The 24,505-nt window shown below is 37.0% G+C and overlaps 1 protein-coding gene across 3 annotated transcripts in view; it reads left to right on the top strand.

Moving 5' to 3' along the window:
* Positions 1-24,505, top strand: part of LOC113049730 (ABR activator of RhoGEF and GTPase) — a 176,853-nt gene that overhangs the window by 48,354 nt on the left and 103,994 nt on the right. For 2 of the 3 annotated variants that reach the window (XM_026212330.1, XM_026212331.1), the window contains exon 2: positions 22,654-22,820. In XM_026212330.1, the coding sequence (XP_026068115.1) occupies positions 22,654-22,820 (167 nt within the window). Of the gene's footprint in view, positions 1-16,527; positions 16,552-22,653; positions 22,821-24,505 lie in introns of those variants that run through there. The other variant, XM_026212332.1, reaches the window with a different exon arrangement.

Genomic DNA, 24,505 nt, shown 5'->3' with positions numbered 1-24,505 from the left:
CTGAAAAATACGGTACTTTAACACTGTTGCCTTGGGTTGCTTTTAATTTGTCCGCAGGATGGTTTTGTTTTGAAAACCTGGCAACTCCCTTCTCAGAAGAGTGTGGAGTTTCATGAGCTCATTCTTGTGGGCATACTGGTGTTATGGTGACCATGATACTGACCTCACATATTGCTTCCAAATGCAATTTTTTATTTCCACATTCCTATTCACGATCATTCTGGTAGCATGTAAAGGCAGCATTAGTGAAAACAGGCAGAGACAATGGTAGCTTTAGCAACATTAGCCTAACAGAGAGCCAAGAAGCTATTTTGGAAAAATAAGCATTCAAAGTAGTGGTTGGTATCGTATTGGTGATGTAATTGGTAGAAGCATTGGCATCGAACTGACCCTCGTTTGTGAGGCAGTCGAGTCCGGTGTTAGCATAAAGTAAAAGATATTTGCTTTGAAAATGAAAGATAACCACCGTGTCCTCAGCGGTCTATGGAGACTGCTATGTTCATGAGCCCGACCGATATGGATTTTTGGGGGCCGATGCCGATATTAACCCGAAAAGAGCCGATTTATAAGCCGATATTTTGATTTTAAAAATAATCTGGATATTAAACCCATTTCCTATAAACTGCACTTACACAACATTCAATAGCAAAATATCTGCCTGTTCTATGTATGTGGGCTGTATAAACCATTTTCCAAAAGGGATTATGTTAAAAAAAGCCTTAGATTACAGTCTCAATGACTAAACAATTGCACATCAAAAGTATATATTTTTTAATGATCAAAAAACAGTCTGGTTTTAAACATTTAACACTTTTACTTTCTTCCAGTTGAAGCTGGTTTTAACAGTCTGTGTGTGTACTGTAAATAAATTATAATACTAAAGTTAAAGTATTTGCAGAAGTAGTCCCACACTTTGCTGCTACAGCATTCACCTTTTTCAGCCATCTGTAGGGCAGAAAGAGAGACCGAGAAAGAATAAGCATGTGTATTAATAATATCACCCTGTATCATTACTCATGTCATCATTAGAATTATAATAATAATAAGTCTGTATGTTATGTCTGTAAAGCTGCTTTGAAACAATATGTGACCAATCACGGAAAGTAGGGACACAAGTCGGTTTTGGGGCATTTTGAGTTATTCACAGATTCTGAAAGTGTAGTCTCCAAGCTTTCCAACGATGTGTAACACATGGAAATCTGATAATATGTGGAGAAGCTGTGGCCATTTAAAGGTAGGCACTCAAAAAAGCTGAAACAGCAGAAATAGCCTAAGATTTGCAGTTCTCACTGCTGCGAGTGACAATGGGGCTCATTTACATCTCTTTTAGATAAGCCATACCCCCTGCATAGCAACGATAGACACAACGGGAAAAATTGGACCGCATACTATTAATACTAAAGGAGAATGTGCATTGTAAATGTCAGTAATTTATCTTTTTTGACTTTTATAAAAATGATTTAGAGGCTGAAATATGTGAGTTTTATCTTTTTATAAAAAATCTTTAATCTTTTAAATGTGGCCATCATTTTTAAGGTTATTATTTTAATGTTTATGTAAACAAAAAGTACATATTGATGCTAATTTTATTTGTTATTTGCTGGTTTTCTACATAAAACTTGGTGAATTGATTTCATTGTGTAGCATTAGGACTTTTTTAACAGGATTCTGTGATAACCGATGAGCTATGAGCTAGCTAATAACAATATGTAGATATGGGAAGGTCTAAACATGGACTAAACATGAGATAACGTGTACGTGATCTTAGAATGAACACAAAACGACAAACTTTGATGTTTATGGAAACTCACCCCATAAGAAACAAAAGTATTCTCGCAGATCTCGATGACTCCAATACATTCTTCCTCGTCATCATCTTCGCTCAGTTGTAGATTAGGGATATTATACAGTCTTATTATGCCGCTTTCATCGTTGCTCAGATCGTCTTCAGAATCAGTGAGCGCTTGTTTATAAGCATCCGGCTTGTCGAAGAAGTACTTCTAAACATTTTCGGTGTAACGGCCACGGTTCAGCTCGTCTGCATTCATCATTGAATTTTGATATCAGCTAGAACCGGCCAGAGCGCTGCATACTAAGTAGCCACGCGTCCCTCGGAGGGCGGGGGCAATAACAAAAGAAACAAAAGCCGGCTTATCCAGTATGGAAATACAGACAGACAATGAAACGGCCCTACTGCGTGCTAGAATCTCCGACAAACAACCTGATTTCAACCTCAAAATGTACGCTTTTAAATATACCAATACTGCTATCTCAAACACAGAGAGGCTTCTTTGTGATATCAACTAACAGATTCTGCAAAAAAACGAAAATCACAAATTTTGAAAAAAAAACGCTTCTTTCTCATTTTGCTCGAAAGTTGTGCTGCCGACTTGTGTCACTGGTTTCCGTGACGGATCACATATGTAAAAAAAAAAAGAAAGAAAGAAAAAAAGCGCTTGTTCAACTCACATTTATTTACATGTCCCCTCTGGTTTAATCATTTCTGGCGCACTTACTGTACTACTGTAACTACACTATATTTGCTCTCATAGACACATTTACAACGGACCCGTATATCTTCTCCTCTTCTCTTTGTGCAGTCTGAATAACATCGTCATGCGCTGGCGAACGTAAAGTTAGCCTACTGTTACCGGAAGATTACGGAATCAATTCGAAGTTGAATGGTTAACGTCATGAACACACCGCTGTCAATTTTGAGAAGAACCACCTTCAAACAAGTTAATAGCAAGCATTTAAGGGGCCTGCTAAAAAGGAAGCTATATTAGCGTTAGAGTAACGTAACCAGCCTGAATTCACCAAATTGTTCTCTGGACCTGAGGGTAGCCTCTTCTTCCTTGCTTCTCTCTTAATTCTCATCAGCAGGACTAGCGCTATCGCTCGCTTCTTACAACGGGACAGATACATGTTTGCTGCTGACCGAAAGGAGGAACAACAGACTATGAAAGAGCTCACGCTAAAAGTTTTTAAAACTCCGCCTACGCCATAGCGCAGCGCAAATCGCGTTCTATCTGAAGGGCAACGCTGAACCCAGCGGCCAAGCGCTGTGCATACCGCGTCCTGTGTGAAAGGCCCATTACGCGGTCATTATGTGGGAAACACACCGCAATAGAATAAGAATAAGTTAAACGCTAACGTTATAGTTTGACTTCTTATTAACGTTCGCGCTCTTCCACTGATAAACATGGTATTAGTTTTGTGGCTAATCTAATATAGCAATGCATTAGCGGCTTTAAGTGATGTTACAGAATATTTAGAAGTGATAATGATAGGACCGTTAGCTAGAACTACCACACCGTTTTTATATACAGTGTATGAACTAAATCTACAATCATTTCACATGACGAACGACAGACTCACCGTCAAAACAGTACATCTCCGTGGCTTGGCTGATCGCTTTCTTCTGTAGTGTATTTCTGGCGCTGTTGTCAACTCTGGAGTTGAAGACCTCCCTCTGGTGGACAAACTATGCAACACTCATAACATGAGTGAAGCATGAGACTCTGTTTCTCATGTTTCATCGGCCGTTATAAACGCCGATGCCGATTTAAATGCAATTAGCTCATATCGACTGATAATATCGGCCGGCCGATATATCGGTCGGGCTGTAATGTTCATTGGTGCATTCATTGGTTCATTCCAACACATGACACTTTTAATGGCTCTTTGGCGCAGCAACAGCAGAGAACAGTAATGACGGACCACAGCTTCTGACTCAGGGCTGTGTATATGCTAATAGGGCAGAGATAGTCACAAATGGGCAGGACTTTCATCAACTATGTCATCATAGTCTGGAACTGCTTGTGTAGAGAGACTGTTTATGATTTTTTTAGAATTATAAATCAATAAGTGGGTGGGTTTTTACCATTATAGGCTGGTTGTTTTCACACACTGCGGCCACATAACTGTTCAAACACCTTATAAAGGTGATTTTTGCATTCTATGGCACATTTAACATTAATAATTGGAGAATAAAGTATATCAATAATAATTATTTGCAGGGTTTGATGTGATATTAGCTAATCGATCATTAGATTAAATCATCATGGGTAGCGCGATTTATTGTAATGTTTTTTCCTCAGTTGGTCAGAACAAAGCATGGCAGACTTGTTACTTATTTGTTCAGATGACAATATATGGTGAAAATTCTTATTTGGGTCATATATTCCAAGACCTGGCTAGAATCTGTGAATACTGAGTACAGTGAATATCCACACCGGTGCGGTGACTGACAGCTACACATTCACCTCAAAACAGATTCATCTGCACTGGATCACAACCCACACATGGAATATACTTCTGCAAAGAACTGCAATTCCAGGTTTTCAAACATAGAAGACGTCAAAGAGGCAAATTTATAGACTGCAGCTTTTATCTGCAACAACATTGTGAACTTTTGTAAAGATATGCTTGTCCATTCATTTTCAAATGAATCCATATGCAAAAACACGAGGAGAGATCTCTGCATAAATAGTACACTGATCAGCCAGTTGTGGGCACATCTTTTCTTTTCCAGTATGGGAAAAATATGGTTGACAGTCCAGTTTATGGTGACGGGATGAACGTAACTATTTGGCAAAACTTTCTTTTAAAGATGCAAATACGTTCTAAAACTTGCCTACTCTTCTGCTACACACTCATAAGTATGAATATTTTTTCAGAATAAAAGTACATACCTTAAGAACATAGTATATATTTGTGAATGAGGATGAAAGAAAAGTTAAACCAAATAAAAGAGTAAAACAGTAATTTAGCAAAAAAAAAAAAAAAAATGCATCAAAACACACACAAAAAAACAAGACAACCAAACAGGATACAAAACAAGAAAATTAAAAAAAAAAAAAAAAAAAAAAAGTTATTTTAGGTTATTTAGCTTTTTTTCTCCCCATAAACTTGCCTACTCTTTTGCTTCACATGTAAAATTATATATTTTGCAGAAGAGTAGGCAAGTTTATGGGGGAAAAATGTGTCTTTTAAAATAACCTTTTTAAATACTTAAGAAAAATACTTTTAGAGCATAGTTAAGGTGAATTGGGATGAAACAAAACAGAGAAAAACTAAATAAAGCAATAAAATAAATAAAATACAAAAAAATGAAAATAGAAACTAAATTTATTATTTTATTTAAAAATACAATTAAGTAAACCAACCATTCAATGAGACACAAATAAATACTAACCAGTGAAACCTCAGCAGCTCTGAGAGCTCTTCAGAAGGGAGCTCTGCATAAGGAGCTTGTGAATGAGTTTTTTCCTCTTGGCTCATGCTGAGATCAGTGTGGAGAGGCAGAAGTGTGATCTCAGATCCCCTCGGAATTGTGCTGTGGGCTTTACAGCAGAGGGACTAATCATCACTCTGCACTCAGCAAATTAGATTACAGCCGTTCTTCAAACACAGCAGAGTACTGCTGCTCTGTTTAACACATGCACACATAATACAAACAGCAGCAGCCCAACACTGAGTTGGAGGGCGTCTAATACCTTACATTTAATTGCATTCACTAAAATCAGTTTCCTATGAAATGACATTTAAGTTGTCCACTTTAACATGGGCGATGTGCGTGTGTATATCTGCCGCTCATCAATCATCTTGCGGAGTCGACTGGGTGGGATGTACTGTACACGTGAACCAGACATGCATCCCCTCAGTCTCTCCATTACAGTGGAGAAATGTGCCTCCGCTCAACATCGGCCCTCAGAGGAGACAGGAAACACTTACTTGTGTTAAATACGGATGTGTGCCAGTTGCTACAGTATGTTAAAATACATCTTTATCTGCAGAAATCTTTCTTTCTCAATCTTTTCACTACAGTATGTCAAACTCTTTATCTTCAAATATATGGTTCTATATCCTACATTTTTAATGAAATGTTTTGTTCATGTTCAGATATTTGTCTCTTTCCCTTCCTCCAGAAGACGTTTAGCACTCATTCCTACTGATTACATAAGCCAATCAACTTCCTGTCATAATGTCTGTCTTCATCAGCAGATATGAGCAGATGATTGAATTCATTAGACCAGACTCTACAATGGATAGTTTTTTTTGTATGTTTGATGTCTAATGAAGGTGTGATTTGTATTTGCTGGAAAGTAAGGATCCGGGAAAAGGGATGTAACATTGTTTAAGAGTAGTTTTAACCTCATTACATTTTTATACAGCTGTAAAATTTTTATACGTCATCACTATTTTTGGTCTGTTTTTGCATCAAAGGAAAGCTGTAGATTTAAATATGTGTGCACTATACTGGTCAAAAGTATTTTTTCAGTTATTGCTTTTACATTAAGGATTAATTAAATTGATACTTTAATCATTTAATTTGATCGGTTTTATTTTGTAACATTTATAATGCTACAAAAGATGTTTCCGTTATGAGTTTTCTATCATATTTATTCAGAAAAATCTGTCCACAATAAATAAACAAACGAATAAATAAATAAAATGAAGCCGCTGTTTTCAACAATAATAAAAGTTTCTTGAGCATCAAACAAGAATATTCAAATGATTTCTAAAGAATCATGTGACACTGAAGATTAGAGTAAAGATGGTGAAAATTCAGCTCTTTGACTACTAAATCTGAATCATAAAAAGGCACAGTCAGAAAAAAAAGATAAACCATGAAAACAACAACAACAACAAAAATTGTGATACTGATTTTTGGTCAAAGCGCCCAGCAGTAACAGCATGTACAGTATGAGTTTAATCAGGCTTATTTTCCTCTTAGCAGCTGTGTGTATCGTCCAGGGATGTCTGGATACCTGTTGATGAATGATTCCTGCTGGGTTCTATTCTATTTTAGGTGCATGTATGCTAATTCAGCCCAGGTTTGGCTGGAGACAGACTTTTGATTGCTGGCATGGAGCATAGGGTCTGCTGCACACTGTAGCCTGTTTTGTTCTGTCCAAGGACTTTCCACTTACACTGGAGTGAATCTGAAATCGATGCTACCGCAATAATAGACCGTGCTGCAACAAAGTGGTGTCTGATTTGGAATGATGACATAGCAGTCTCCGTGAATATTCTATAGACAACAATAAACAAATTAGGACAATGTGTGGAGACCTTCCATCAGGAAGTAATAAGTTCTGGCTTCTTCATTGGCATTTTAGTGTGCCGTATGCATCAGACGTTGTGTGAATGATCCGTGGGCAGACTGTAGGTGTGCCATCTGACGTTAAAGCTACTTTTGTCTTTTTTTTTTTACACATTACTAATCATATAATGCCTGTATCTAATCATATTTTTGCTTTTCTTGAAATTGCACCTGAAATGTAGCCTGGTTATACCAGACTCTGCTACTTCACTTTGCTTCGTAGACAGAGTCTGGAATGGCATAATAGAGAAGTGTTTTCTCTCTCGCTAGGAGGCGCTTGTCTGAAGTTTAAAATCATTGGTTACCCGCAAGCCAATCAGATACGTTTAGTTATGAGGTATGTTATGCGCCTGTACAGCCGCATCGAAGCACAGACATCATGCATCGAAACATGTAACAAAAGACAACAAATGACAGTGTTCAACTGAGCTGGTATCTAAATAGATTAACTTGAAGTTAATTACCAAACTCACCACTTGTATGCGTCGTGTGCCTCGTCGACAACCATGGCGACAAGGTTGTCTTGATAAAGCGTTGATGCTAGCATAGCTCGCCATTTGGGATTCAGAATCCAGGATTCGGGGCTACCAAAAATAAGGCTGTAATACCCCGCCATTATATCTTGATCATTGTGCACGCCAAGCTTTGCAGCACACAGACAAATTTTTTCTGCCTCCTTGACCTGATCCTCCATGAGTGCAACCAAGGGGGACACAATTACAACTATAGCCTTGCCGGCCTTTGGCCTCCCCAGTTTCTCGCTAACTAACGGCAACAATTGATAAATTAAACTTTTCCCAAACCCAGTCGGGAGTAGGGCCACAACATCACCTCCATTTAAAATGTTTATCAAACACTCTTCTTGTTCTGGCTTCAGTTTGAAAAAAAGAGTTGAATGTTCTCCATAACAGAGCGAATTGCATCCCGTGTCTCGTTTCCCATTTCCACGGTCGTTACGGTTTTCGATTTCTCTAACCTACAATGTAAAACTCGGTGCTTAGCATCTACGTCACGGCTCTCAGCCCGCCCTCTGTTCGTTGATTGGCCCGGCTGTTTCCAGACCGGTGGCAAACAAAAAGCTCTGACGCTGTATCAGACTGAGTACAGAAGCGAAATGAAATTGAGCGGAAGTAGGAAGTCTGACGTAGTCAGGCTACCTGAAATGTTGTGTCTCCCTATGTATAATAGTAATTGTTAATTTAGTTCAGGGCTTAAAGTATTCCGGCACCGTGCCGGATCTCCGGCGTGTGGCCGTGAGGAAAATTTTTTTATATTTGAGAGCCTGCATATGCAGTTTAATATTAATAATATAATTTCTTCTACCAATCATATGAGAGGAACGCAGCTTTAACTAACGTTGCAAGCCTATCAGAAGCAGAGAAGGGCGTGTCCTTGCAACACAGTATGATTGACGCCCATACGTCAATATCACGTTAGCGTTGTCGGAGAAAAAAAAATGGAGCGCAAGTTTATGAAGCCTGGGGATGCTGTCCTAGACTTCTAGCAATAGATAAAGGACTCAAAAATAAATGGCGCTTTTTGGCAGTTGGTGCAAGAAACAGAGAGCCCTGGGCTTGTTTCTGCATTATTTGTTCGAGGAAGCTTCTGTATGCCGGCAGCGGTAAGAAAGTGCTTGCTCGCTATGATTTATGTTGCGTTCCAGGCAACCCGTTACCCATGTTTTTCCAACCTTAAACCCGGGAAAGTGCACTGGAACGGCAGTCAAATCCGTGACTTCCCATCCGTGAACTCGTACTAGATCGATGTACTCTGGGTTTTGACGTCACAGCACGCGAAACAACAGTGACAGCCCCTACGGATGCAGTGTTTATGCAAGTGGTACATGTTGAAAATTACATTTTAGGACACTGTAACGTTGCAATAAAATTAATAATCTAGCTAAATTTCCTTGCGCACAGAAAGTTTGGCGTGACTTGCCTGGAATGGTACAAAGTCGTTAGTCGTGGTTTGAAATAGTGACGAGCTCAAAAACCTGGCAGGAACGCAGCACCAAACTCCGGTCATAGAGCCGCTGCCCGTGCACTCAAACTTACCACGACGTTCTCCCGCTCCCGCCGCAAAATCCCGCGGGTAAACGTATGTTTTTTTTTTTTTTTTATACATTGCATTCACTGTTGAATATAAATTAAAAAAGAAACGGAAAATAAACAAATGTTTAGTTTTATTTGCGTTTAATTAAAAGTATGAACATGAACAAAGAACAATTAGAAATGTAAAAAAAAATATATACCTATAATAATTATGCTATATAGCCTAATAAATTATATAAAAAGAATAAACCTGGATTTATTTCATGTTCAAAGGAAAAGTAGCTTATGGGGCCTGCGCAATTCCTTCAAACATTTAACAAAAATATCCTTATTCCTCAATAACAAAATAGACCAATTTTAAATATTTAGCTAAATAAATAAAAAAAAAAAACTGAATTTACAACAAAAAACAAAAAAACAAAAAAAAAACTGTACGACTACTTGTGCCCATGCAGGAATATCATGTCGTTGACTGTTGAGAGCTTCAGTTTAATCCGTCTCTGCTCCAGTATGCGACCGCAAATACTGAAAGCCCTCCGCTAGCTGCAATGCAAAGTACATGGCGTGTTTGCTTAATCTTGGAAATTCGTCTTTTCCACCACTGGAGGACATCATCCGGTCTGCGTGCTTCTAATCCATCCAATTTGACCCTTAAATATATGCTATTTTGGAATCGAATTACACGTAGCTGTCTATGGTATCATCGCATCCTCCCATTCCGCAAAGTCTATTTTATCTTATTTTATTATATATAAAGGTCTATTTGTTTCTAGTTATTTTATTTTGTTAGATATTTCCACTTTGAGGGAGTCCCGCAAATAATTTTATTTTCCCGCAACCCGCACACAATAATATCTTGCCGCCCGCATCCGCATTCACCCATCAATTATTGTCCAGCGCCGCAATCGGTGGCGCTGGGTCCCGCGGGGGTGCAAGTCTCTAGCCGGCAGCAACTATTAGCTGACACACCATTGTCTATGACTGACCATGTCTGCGATTAAAAAATACGTTTGTGCACATTTATACCAGAACATAATTGTCATTCAGAATTTCACAGCCACTGGTCACCCTGTGTATAAAACTGGCAGAAGACAAAAAAAAAAGCGTTAACTAGCCTGATGGTTTCAAATCAACATGCGAGTTATCCCAGAAAAAAAAAGTGATAATAGCCTGGAGCACTTAATTATTTAAACACTTTAAGCACTTGTTATTGTTTAGAAGATAACACTTTATTTGACATAGTACTTTTAAATAAATGGTGCCAAACATAATTATTGAAGAGATTCATGTCTATCTCAGTCTGTTTACCATTTTTTAAGCACTTTAAGCTCTTGTTACTGTATTTGTGTTATTATCGTCAATATTTGAATGAAGTCTGTCTTTGGAGTTTCTCTCCAAACAACTGCCCCCCCCCCCCCCCCCCCCCCCCAAAAAAAAAGTTCAGGCTCAGGATTTTTTTCCGCTTTAACCCCTGTTAGTTGAAAAGGAACAAAAAGCACAGACATGCACATGAAAAAATGTGTTTAGTGTATTTTTTTAGGTCATTTTCTCTTGCAAAGGGCCCTCAATCAGCAGCGGTGAAAATATGTTTCAAACTCAGTTTAACTAGAAACTATTTTTAGACACCACCAACAATGACAGAAACCAATTGAAATACTCCTTTTGCAAATGTAGTATCTATTTCTCCCATAATTAATCCTTAATAGGAAGGTTTATTGACTCCCCATACTGGCTGAAAACAGTTTGATGTGTATGTCAGTGTGCTGTTTTCACTGTATGTCCATTATATAGTTGGTACCTTTAAACTCACTCGCATGCCTATAAATAGAGAATTGTTTCATATTCAGGATCCTCTCAATCTCATTCAACCAGTGACTGCACTGAAGAATCTCATGTTGTCATGGCAGCCTGGCCACTCGGCATGGAAACAAGCTGTTGATTGACAGTGACGGGGCTAAAGGGAAGCTGGCTGTCCATCAGGAGGGATCCGTGTGCCTTTGTGTGTTATTGGGAGCTGATGTTGAAATACTGTAGTGTGTACAAGAACTGTGACATCATCAAAACCTCTACCCATGTCATCATGAAGCACTGATGTAACATCTTGACTCATTACCATTACATGGTGTGGAAGAGTTGTGCCAACTTTGTCCTTTATGCTTTACAGTGAAGTTCATTTCATTACATCACAACTTTAGTTAACACATTAGGAATCATTAACTAGCAATGAACAATACTATTAAAGCATTTATTAAGCTATTGTAGATTAATGTTACTTTCTGTATTTACTAATCATTATTTTAACACAAAGTGACTTTTTCAACCTTCATTCATTAAAGGATCTGTTTTCAACATGCTGGTGCAATACTATTTTAAGGAGCTGAAAATAGACTGCGCCATAGATAAAGTCTGGGCAATGTTTTTTCTTTGTTATTTAAAGAGCGTACAAGCTGCTTATTAAACACAGGGACGCACAGCAGCACACAAACATGCCAAATATTAAAAATTATAGGATTGCAATGCATAATAATTTTTTGTAGGCTAATTAAATATATATAAATATATATATATATATGAAAATGCCTACAAGTCATAATGGATAGTCATCGCATGTATCAGAAATAGGTTATCTATTTGGTCGCACACGAACATCTCCGTTTCATCATGCTGACGCGTTCTGTCTTTGCGCTTGCCAAATTCTGCCGTGTAAATAGCACAGGAAGATGAGACTCTGATAGATTTATTGCACGTTACTCCCAAAAAACACCCATTACTCATTAAGAGAATAAGGACAACCTGTTTAGACCGTGCGCCCGGGTGCGTCAACCGTTTTTCCGTCGTTAAAATATCAAAAGTGGATTTGGACACGCCCTGAGTGCACCTGCACCGTGCACTTTACACTTTGCGTTTAGATCGTTAAAATAGAGCCCTGAGTAATGATGTTGAAATTTCAGCTTTACTACACAGGAATAAATAACATTTTTAATTCGCTAAAATAAATATTTTACACAGTATTGCTTGCATAGCTAGAAGTGATTGTGTTCCTGCTTCTGTTTACACTTACACTTTACACCGTTTTTTTTATTTAAATGCAAAATGCAGTCAACACAGTGGCGCTCGGCCAGGTCATGTGATTAATGACACAGGTTTAATGTGTCCTCTTGAGGGTTTTGTTTCATTACAGTCTGTGAGTTATGGATCACATTCACCTACAGTAAAAATTTCTTGCAGTTTGTGAGCACAGAGTGCTGGGTGCTCAATCATAAGTGTGGCAGATTTAAATGTCCTCAGGGTCAATATAACTGCTGGAACATTCTTCCATCCAGTTGCTCTGAGTTTGATCGATTTGAGTTGAAATACTGAAATTTTAAGGTGATATTTTTAGTCTCCTTTACCATACCTCTCTCTTTGTGTTATCAGTGATTTTACATTAATATTATGTCTGTACATTGATTAAACTACTGCATTACTTCATATACGATTGGAGTTAAATTTATATTGACAACATACAGTGATTAAATTGAGTAAAAAAAAAATCTGTCCTATATTTAAATAGGAACTCTTGATTTTGTTGATGTTAAAAAATATTAACTATTAATTATATATTTAATGGGTCACACTATGTGCAGTGTAAGGGCCAAACCAAATCTCTAGGTTCTTTTATGAGAACCAGGCTGAAAAACTTGCACCCTTGCTTGTAAGGCCTTAATAATGAGTTAGTTTGACTTGCAAGTAAATTTTAGTCAACACAAAAGCAGTATGAACCATTTTAGATCTATATTCCCCTGAAAAAAAAGGTAACCTTGGATGTATAATGCATGGCTTTTTTTTTGGTTTATTGCTTTAATAGCAGATTATTTAGTGAGGTAAGCAGATGTGTGTTTTTCCTTTCATTCATATCATGAAAGGCTCAGGCAGTAATCAGTGTTAATGTGGCATGTTTTAACAGGACTGTGTGCTGGTTAGACGGCTCTTTCACACAGCTCAGAACAAAGACCGGACTGTTGACCTTTCCGACCGGCTGCTATTATGGAAAGCAGGACAGTAAACAACTATTACAAGCCTTTTACCATTTATGCCTGAACACTTCTCCTCGTCTGCAAGAAAATGGCTTGAAATCAAATTTTACAGTTTCGCTTCAGCCACTCAAGAACCAGGATGTGCACTCATCATTTCCAAAGACATTACAGATGTAGCCTAGAGGAAATCTGTAGATTTTTGTTGCACCTTTTATGTGCATTTAGTGGAAAAGTAAAGACTGTGTGAGGAAAAAAAAAAAAACTGACAACGTTGACATTTGTGTCTAACTCCATGTGAAATGTCTTTGGGCTTTTGACTGTCTGGTGTAGGGCTGTCCCTTTTGAGAAAAATCAAATTTGAATGGATATCGAATATCATGCAATGTATTCAAATATATTTGAATATCTATGTTCCTGCCCCCTGCGAAAAAAAAAAACAAACAAACAAAAAAAAAACACCGTAGCCTAATGGAGATTCAATCACAAATGTATTAACATTGAGTCATAAACAGGACTATCTGGATTATAATTTTTTTTACTTAATGTTTGAAACAGTTGGTTATCAACTTAGAATATCAACTTATATGAAGTGCCACTATGCATATCCCACAACATTAGGCTAAATGTAAAAAGAAAAGAAAAAACAATTCAGAACAGGCACAAACAATAACGTTACAACTTAAACAGCAGCAGGAGTAAGGCATATAGCCTTGCCTAATTCATTTTTTTATATTGTTTGCAAGAAACACCATTTTATAAACTTGATCTGCATTAAGTGCGGCTCTCTTTTTATTTACAATGTTCCTCGCGGTGGAGAACACACATTCGGAGCACACAGACGTGCTTGGCTACTAGCTATTATTTGCGTGATTTGGTCATGGGCCTACGCTACAATACGTCTAGAATGCCCTCTTCTGGATAAGATGGCAAAGAATAAAATAAAAAACAAACGGTCTAATCATAGACTGTAAAAAATGCACTACACGTGGCATTTTATAAACCGGATATTTTATTTATAGTTCGATTACGGATATTTCACGTCATGTTCGAATGCATATTCGAATATTGAATAAAAAGTGACAGACCTAGTCTGGTGTATTTTGCTTGCCAATTTGCTTGTATTATTTTGTAAAATGTCCTTAGGACCTTGAAAGGTGCTATAAAAAATAAACATATTATTATTAACTAGGGTTAGAAAGGAAATTAATATCAAAATATCAATGGAAAACTAACGACAGTAGTAGTATACTATAAATATTGTGTGTTTTTCTCAACTCTATGATTACCAGCAAAGGCTTGACAATAAGTACTCAGGTAAGGATGTCTTTTTATGTCTTGCAAGTTTTAACATTAATTCCCAAGATACCCAGTGAATAAGACACATGCCTGTGGTGTGAGAGACCCCAGTTCGAGTCCACTATGAGACACCAATGTGTCCCTGAGCAAGACACTTAACCCATAGTTGCTCCAGAGGCATGCAACCTCTAAAATATATAGCAATTGTAAGTCGCTTTGGATAAAAACATCAGCTAAATGAATAAATGTAATGTAATGTCTTGGTGTGCTTGAATAGAAATATACCAGTTCTAATTTTATGGCAAAAGTTTTCTGTAACTTTGAATGTTGATTTTCACATAAACTTGTGTATATTTGACAGTTTAAGTGCAATAAAACATGAAAGAGGCCTTAGTTTAGTGCTGACATGTCAAGTGACAGCCATGTTCTGTGCACGCGCTCAGAATTGGCATATTTGCTCTCAGAAATCTGTATATCAGAAGTGTAAACTAATATGGTTTAAAACCCATGATTTCAGTGTGACAAACATGATAAACAATACCAAACCAAAGATGTTTTTTGGCAGAGTATCTGAGATACAAGCCGTAAAGGCAGCCCTATTCTGGAAAAGGGTGCGGGGAGCAGCAGCTCATTTGCATTTAAAGAGACATGCACAAAACAGCGTGTTTCCGCTTTACTCAAAATAGCCATTTTCAAAATATTTAATAAATGATCTGTGGGGTATTTTGAGCTGAAACTTCACAGGCACATTCTGGTGACACCTGAGACTTATTACATATTGTAAAAAGGGGCATAATAGGTCTCCTTGAATATTACTAAAACAACATAAAAGAGAAAATCACTCACTGGTCTTGACTGAGTAACTTTCTGCAGCTTTAATAAGGTTTATATTCTATATTTTTACTATGTATACTATTTATACAGTGTACCTAATTTGTATCTTTGTTTCTATTAGATTTATTTGTGCTGTTGCTATTGGTTTTTGTATAATTGTTCTCATTTTATTTTTTGTTTTTACTAATGTTTGAACTAGGGCAGCTTGATTGACAAAAATCATAATCATGATTATTTTGGTCAATATTGTAATCACGGTTATTTAACACTATTATTAGTGGGCCATATGACCAAAACTTTATATGAAGGTTGTTATATCAAATATGTGTTTTCTGTAAATAAGGTTGCCATGACATACATTTTAGGGACCAGCGAAATGTCACAATTCTCAACACCACAGCAGATTACTAGAATAACTAATATTAGTTAAATATATATATAAAAAAGGTCCTCAAAATTATGAAAATAATTAAACTGCCAGTAATAAAAAGCCAAAGGAATACATTAGTCTAAAAATTATACAAATGAAAAAGTCTAAAGTATTCAGTTAACAGCCTATGAGATAAATTTAATAATCTGATACAAATCATTGTAAGAATTAAACATCCTTTGTTTTTTTTTTAGCTGCAAAGGTCCTTCAGTCAATAGCAGTGAGTGATTTTGAATTTGTCTTCTGTTGTTTGATTAATATAAAGCAGAATATTAGCCTACTGTCACTTTAAGAGCCACACGGATCCCATTTACCTTTACACAATCAAACATAGGGGGCTAAATGGAGCACAAAAATAGTTTTATTTTGATTACTGTATTTTACTGAATTTTGATTATTTGCACAGCCATAGTTTGAACGTTACGTTAGCTAGTAGTTTTTGCTGAGAAATTCAGTGTGGGATAGAGAATTGTGAAATTTCCCTGGTTTCAAAAGTTTTGGTTCTATTAAAATACAAGAATACATGGGTTAAAGACAACAAAAATAGTCTTTGTGGCAGATAATAGCAACTCTGTCTATTTTGTCTGTTGAACTATGAAGCATTTTTCAGATACAGCTCAGACACTTTTTTACCTTAAAGTTTACCTTAAATCGTATTTCCATATATTTGAATAAATGTGTGTGTGTGTGCGTGTGTGATAACATGAGGTCTGTTTGGTGCTGTGTGCTTTGGACCTTTTTTAGTTTAGGATAGCATTCACATGGCTTTCTTCTTTGAGGCTGCATGCATCCTGCGATCCATCATTTCACCCCATAGTAAGACGGATTAAGTGTGTGTACATGTGATAGGGTGCATGTGTGTGTGTGTGTGTGTGTGTACAGATTTTTCTTAACATTTCTAAATATTGGCAGTTGACTCTATCTAATCAGAGTATTTACTTTAAAAGACTGAATAACCCATGTTGTTTAGCTTAAATGCTTAAACTGTTTGCCCTCACACTATGTGGGATCTTTGTTAATCTCTTTAAAACATCTCTTATATCATCAGATTTATATTGGATTTTTCTTCTCTGTGGCTCCGTAGCTAAAGAAACCAGTTGCTAAAATCCCATAATGCATTCAGCATATGTACATGGAGCCACATATGACTACAGTCTCTCTTTGCTAAAGCCGCACAGGTTTGCTGATGTACAGTACCAATCGATTTTTCATCCCATGTATGCTGTCTAAACGCATTAAATGGGCATCAAGGCCAAACAGGGCAGTGTGTTGTGTTGTGTGCTTGCTACTTCACGAGGGTAATACATTTTTGAAAAAAGGAAGTGTACAGTATATAAACTCTTTACTGGTGTGTTCTTGGTGTTTAGTTCTCTCTTACATTTATACACAGTGTGATATGAGGCACATGTGATTTGCATATGTAGACAACATTTAGTACTGTACTGAACCAGTTTTGAAAATTTGGCTACCTACTTTATCTGCCTTGATAATTTTGGCTGCCTGCTGCTGTTAGGTATTCAACCAGAAAAATACAAATACAACTCAGACACATTCCAAACATGTGGCTCAATATTACATTTTTGTACCCTTTAAGCACCCCCCCGTTCCCAGTAAGCTTATAATACACTATACTGTACAAACTGTGTTTTCTATCGCTCTACATCAACCCTACACCTAAACCTACTCCTTACAAAAAACTACAGCCAGTTTTTGAATTTCATAAAATTCAAATGAGTTTTTTAAGCCTTTAATTTTATTGGGACACAGGAAGTGTCCTCATGAACCATGTTTATGTTTACACACTTGTGTCCTCATATTTGGACCCGTCTGAATGTGCTGTAGGCAAAACGGATATGAGAGCCTGTTGACCCACATTCAACCCATTTTTCTGTTCAGCAGTTAAATGGCACAGTTATTTCCTGTGCTGTCTTATGACCAGCCTCTTTATCGAACACTATTTATCTCTCCTAATGTAAACATGCTCACATACATAGACCAGTTAGAAGATCAAACTAAAGCTTTGTTTTGTAGTACAAAGATGAAAAACGTACGGTGCCTTTTTGTATTTGCTATGTTTGTTCTTTGAGTATTGAGTGACAGGCACTGTCACTTTGACGTGACACATAATGTGTTTCCAAGGGAAAGGAACACGCCATTGTAACTAAGTTGAGTTACAATTGGTCTGTTCCTGTGCTGGTTATCAATGGTCGTCACGGTAACAACCCAACCCCTCCCCTCGGGGTTGGGTTGTCAAGCAGATCTTTTGTTTATGTGCCAGTCTCTGGCCATGTGGGAGTGTGTGTCTTGACACAAACACACTGCATTTTCCATTTGAATGAAGACGCGACTCCTGTGAATGCTGCTGAACTCATAAACACTTTAACAGGAGATTTTTGCTCCTCTTTGTGCTCTTAAAGTTTCATTTAACTGGGAATATTCTGGGTTCTTTTCAATGTGATTTCTGTGAAATGCTGTCATGTGTCACAAAAAGACTAAATTAAAAACCGTAAAAGCCTGTTCAGAAAGTTTTAAGTAGTTTTAAAAGCTTTTAAAGGTTTGCAGTCTAGACAGATAGTTAGATAGGTGGATAGATTACAGATGAACAGAAAGATATTTTAGCAGGTTTCTTGCCTGTTTTAACATGAAGCTAAATTGTTTGACATTTCTAGATTGATTTATCATAAAGATGCACCAAAATCAAAATTCTTGGCCTAAGCCGAACAAAATGAAACAATGGGCCGAATACCGAACAGTTTTTTGTATTTTTTTTTTCACCATTGCATGAATTACATAGCTAAAATGTGCTTTTTTACTGCTTTTCAATTACAAAACAATTACAAAAGAACAATTAAAAAATATTTACTTAAACATTTTTTCTTCTAGTGGACATTATACCAACCAAGCACAATTTAACTTAAGTTAGAAAAATTATATTTTTTGAGACTTGAATCAGGCATGTATTTTTTACTGTACAAATAAAAGGCAGCCTTGCTGAGCAGAAGAGACCTTTAAAAAAAAAAATTTGAACACTATGTGTGAATGTTATAATAAATGTATTAATGAAGCTGTTGTAGGGTAATTATTATTATTATCATTAGTATTGTCTTTTTTATTTTATTTTACAGAACGGCAGTAAAATTTCAGCACTACCATTAATGAATGTCGATGGAGTTGTTGCTTTTTCTCAGCTTTTATTTTGGCAGAAACCCACAGGAAGATCTCAGTGCTTCTTTTTGTTGACAACAGCATGCAGATTTATAAATGATTCTCATTATGGATTTTGGAAAAAAAATTTGGCGGGTATCATATTGTCATATGCCTTTAAAAAATTAACAAAAATGTAACTGAGTAGCTGACGAGTCGCAGTTTTCCTCATGTGTTGTGCAGTGCTTTCAAAATACATGCATATCTTGCGTGCATTAGAAAATATAACATTCTGCGGTTTATTTACTAACCGTTTCAGCCATTTCGCAATTTCAATCATTATACAGTAACCTAACCACCAGCATCAGCCAGCTCTTCTTCTCGTCGGAGACATGTGATGCAGCACTAAACAGTCTCTCGCTGTCGGTGTTTCATGCTTATAAGTTATGATTTCTGTGACTTTCTCTGATAGTTTTAAATAATTTCACACTGCCGACATGTTTGCTGCATTAGTGCATGCCTCTGTTTGGTTGTGTTAGTCATTGTTCTGTACACATTATTTGGCAGAACACTGAATGATATTTTTTTGCTATGCCGAACATTCAGTGCATCCCTAATTTATCACATTGCTAACATGATTCTAGCATGTTTATATAATATTTTAGCCTTTTGTTAGGTGTTGTTGGCATTTTTAGAATGGACCTGGCATATTTTAATACACTGCTAGCATGTTTCTAGCATGTTTTAGCATGAAGCTAGCATGTTGCTAACATATTTCTAGAATATTTTAGCATTTTGTTAGGTGTTTTAGAATGGATCTAGCGTATATTAACCCTCAATCATCCTTCGGGACAAATCTGGGCAAAATCTTTTATTATTTTTTTTTTTTTTTATAGTTTCCTTAAAGGGGGGGTGAAATGCTATTTCATGCATACTGAGTTTTTTACACTGTTAAAGAGTTGGATTCCCATGCTAAACATGGACAAAGTTTCAAAAATTAAGTTGTACGTTTGAAGGAGTATTTCTGTTCCAAAAATACTCCTTCCGGTTTGTCACAAGTTTCGGAAAGTTTTCTCCGAGTATGGCTCTGTGTGACGTTAGATGGAGCGGAATTTCCTTATATGGGTCCTAGGGCACTTCTGCCGGAAGAGCGCGCGCTCCCGTATAGCAGAGCACTGAGAGCACAGACATTCACTGATCAGAGCGAGAGCGTCGCGAAATCTCACAAAAGAAGTGTATTTTTGGTTGCCAGGGCAAGACAACCCTGCACAGATTACCAAAAAAAAAAACAGCATTAAGGGACCAGTGGATGGAGTTTATTTTTACAGAGCATCAACGGAGTTGTGCAAGTGTTTTTGTTTGTTCCCTGCATTTCGAAGATGCTTGTTTTACAAACAAGGCCCAGTTTGACGCCGGATTTGCGTATCGTTTATTTCTGATGATGCAATCCCAACGAAAAAGGGTCACGATCGTGTGTTGGAACCGCAGGCGGTGAGTAAAACTGCTTCAAATATCTCTGCCTCCTTGTTAGTGCGTCCGCCTCCCATGCCGGAGACCCGGGTTCGAGCCCCGCTCGGAGCGAGTCGTTGCTGCTGCTGCTCTCGTTCAGTTTCAGCCTCGGGATCTGATTCTGGATCATAAATAAACGGCTGAATCTGACTGTAAGCCATGGTTTGTTTTGGATGTTTTTTTCCTCACGGTAATGTCACAGCTTCCAAAAGCCTACTCGCGCTCGTGATTCTTTAGCTCCGCCCACACGTCACGTCTCCAGCCGGTCGTGTTTTTCCGGGAAAAATCGGTACAGATTATCTTTCTCTTATGAATATAATAAAACTAAAGACTTTTTGGAGTTATGAAGGTTGCAGTACTACTCTATAGGTACTCAAGATTAACAGGATATTGAGTGAAAACGAGCATTTCACCCCCCCTTTAATCTGAGCAGTTTTCTCCCATAGGAAATGAATGAAAAATATTAAAATTCAAAGCATTTTATTCTTATTTGTCCAATAAATCCAACACAATGCAGCACAAACACACATAAATGAAGAGGTGAGCCTATACTGTTCGGTTCTTTGGATCACTAGGAAAAATATATAGGTAAAATTCATGTTTATAAAAAAGTCTGCTTAAAATATTGTGAATAGTAGGATTTATACAAGCAAATTATATTTATTATATACCCATGTCATTATACAAAGTTGTGTCCTGATATGTCACAAAAACATGCCCACACACAGACACACACACACACAAACACACGAACACACACAACCACGAAAAAGCCATTGCAAACTACTGCCAACTAGTGAATTGATATTTTTGATATTTTGGTATTTATATATCATCATTAGCCACCAGGTTTCTAGGTTTTGCCCGTCTGAACTCAGTGGCATTGTTTTTTTTTTTTTATAATCATATTTTACATAAAATTTTATTTTTAGAGGTAAATATATAACAATAATAAAAACACAGAAAACCACAATAAATTGATGGACCTTACTGAGGATGGTGATATGACCAAAAAAAAACCCATTTGGATCACATCTGAGACGGATTAAGGGCTGTTATACGAAGGATGCTTGAGGGTTAATACATGCATATATTGCTAAAATGTTTCTAGCATGTTTTAGCATACAGTCTGAAACAGGCATTGTTAGCATGTTTTATCTTGTAGTTAACATGTTGTTAGTATGTCAGCTAGTTGGTGGACTTTGCTAGTGATACATTTGTCTCTGTTCTTCATGTCACCTCACAAATAATGTTTTTCAGTTGACTTGCTGCTTCAAAACGCATTAGCTTGAATGATCACTAACAATAGAAAGCATGCCCCACTGTAAACAGCATGATAATGGCATAGGCCTAATTCAAATATCATTTTAAATGCATTTCCCATTCAAGTTGGAATACAATTACTTGGCTCTGTTTTGAAGCTGCAACTTTAGTCTAATTGTGTAAACTAAGTAATAAATGGTTGTATATTAGTTAGCCGTTCAAAGGTTTTGCTTCTCTGCTGGCTTTCTGCTTTGAATCTTTAATATTGGCAGAGCTTTGATCAATCACTTTCTCGCCCACTGCACAGTCAGCCATTGCAGCCGATGTAATACTGCACTACAGCATCTTAAAATGCCCACACATTTCCTACTGCCCCTTCCCACCATACCCTACAGATCCTGTCAGTCATACCAAGAGTCTTTGCACTCTTATCTACTTGCAGATCAGCACACCCTATGTTCTGCACAGACAACTACCGTATTTTTCGGATTATAAGTCGCACCTAAGTATAAGTCGCATCAGTTCAAAAATACGTCATGACGAGGAAAAAAACATATAAAAGTCGCACTGGACTATAAGTCGCATTTATTTAGAACCAAGAACCAAGAGAAAACATTACCGTCTACTGCCACGAGAGGGCGCTCTATTCTGCTCAGTGTAGACTACAGGAGCACTGAGCAGCATAGAGCGCCCTCTCGCGGCTGGAGACGGTAATGTTTTCTCTTAGTTCATTTCTCTCGGTTCATGTCAAAATAATTTTGGTAAATAAGTCGCACCTGACTATAAGTCGCAGGACCAGCCAAACTATGAAAAAAAGTGCGACTTATAGTCTGGAAAATATGGTAATTGCACCATCTGTGGATTGGTTTTCTTCAGAAGTGTAAACACTGTAGTGCTGTCAACATCGCTAACATTTGAGCGGGCCAACATGGCGGCATTGATCTGTGGTGTGAGCCAAATTCTTTTAACTCTATCTTACACTCTTCTGTTGTCTCCTTCCAGACTTTAACTACAACACTGATGGCTATGAGGGAGACACTGCAGAGGACAGGAAGTCTCAGGATGGCTCAGAGACCATGCCATTCATTGACGAGTCGCCCACCATGTCCCCTCACCTCTGCGCACGGGGACAGGACGGAGAGGCCATCTCACCCACGCCACCAGAAGGGGTATGACTGCATGTTTAAGTGTTTGTGTGTGCTTTGAATTCGAAGAAAGTCTTTAAACAGTTAACATGCTGCAGGTAAACATCTCTTTGTCTTTTCTTTATTATTATGTTTTTTTTTTGTTGTAACAGGTTTACTGGTGGGATTGTAAAAGTACTTAGTAATTAGTGAAATCTGTGAAGTATATTATGTTTAAATCTTTCTGTCCATATTTGCAGAGGGGCTTTGCCTAAAAAGTTTGGGGTCTGTAAGATTTTTGACAATGTTTTTTTTGAAGACATTTTTCATAAGCTCACCAAGGCAGTATTTATTTACTCACAAAATACAGTAAAATGGTTATATTGTGAAAAATGATAAGAGTTTTGCTGCTCAAGGAACATACTATTTTTATTATTAATGCTGAAAACATTTGTGCTGCTTAATAGTTTTGTGGAAACCATGATTCTTTGATTAATAGAAATGTTCAAAGAACAGCATTTATTTGATATAGAAATCTAACATTATAAATGCCTTTATGGTCATTTTTGACATGCAATGCTTGCAGAATAAAAGTATTATTTTTCTTAAAAATAAAAATAATAATGTTACCAACCCCAAACTTTTGAAAGGTATAGGGGAAATTCTGAATCATGTATTCATTATTATTTTATTGAGTGGTCAGGACATTCTTCAAAATATCTTCTCGGTTTCATGGAAGGAAGAAAGCAATACTGGTTTCGAATGACTTGAGGGAGAGTAAATGATGACAGAATGTTCATTTTGGGTAAACTAACACTTAAAGAGCGTTGAAGTGTCTGTAGTGTTATGAGATGATGTCATATACAAAGGATAGGAAGATTATAAAAACTATTTTTAAGATTAGCTTTATAGTGTGTTACAGACATGGTGTGTAAATGTTTGGATCTGTTGTTGTCTGCCATTTATTTTGTTAAAATGTTTAATGGCTGTTATGGAGAACATGTGACACACTTCATCTTTAATCTAAGAGCACCGATTAAGATTGCGCTGGCTCTGAAGAACTTCACCGTGTCTTTACAGCAGCCCTTGTTGTAAATGTCAGCATCACTCTCTTCATCACTTTCGCTTTCACTTGGGTGTGCTCTATTGACATGACAAATGAGGGTGCGGTTGTTTGGCTAAATCACTTTCATAGCTTTAAGCAATGAAATAAATGCTTTGCGGAGTCCATTCTCACCTGGTGTGCCTTAGCATACCAAAAATAATGCAGTGCCTCAATGCCAAAACAATAAGAATTAGTGGAGCTTTCCTGTGTAAATGCAATATGCATATAAAAGCTAAATTACAGCTTAAATTAATTAGATTCTGAAGTTTATATGTCATTGCATTAGATCAGGGTTTCTCAAACTGGGTTTCATGAGGGAGCTTTAGGGTTTTTGTGAGTTGAATTAAAGTTTATAAATTCTATCATAACAAGATAAAATGTACATAAATCATTTTAATATAAAAACATAAAATATTTTATTTGCTTACCTGCATGTCATCATGTGATCATTAAGTCATATCAAAGAACCATGAATGTGTTTTAAATGACTGAAATATTCATTTAAAATCTCAGGGGTTAAATATTTTAGGTCTCATGTGTTTGGCTGGCAATATTAAGTTTAGATAACATCCATAATAAAATACCAAACCAGCAGTCATTTACTTTAATTAATGAAAACACACGC

Source organism: Carassius auratus, chromosome 30, assembly GCF_003368295.1.
Source record: "Carassius auratus strain Wakin chromosome 30, ASM336829v1, whole genome shotgun sequence".
Taxonomy (NCBI): Eukaryota; Metazoa; Chordata; class Actinopteri; order Cypriniformes; family Cyprinidae; genus Carassius; species Carassius auratus.
This window is presented reverse-complemented; position numbering and strand designations above follow the sequence as displayed.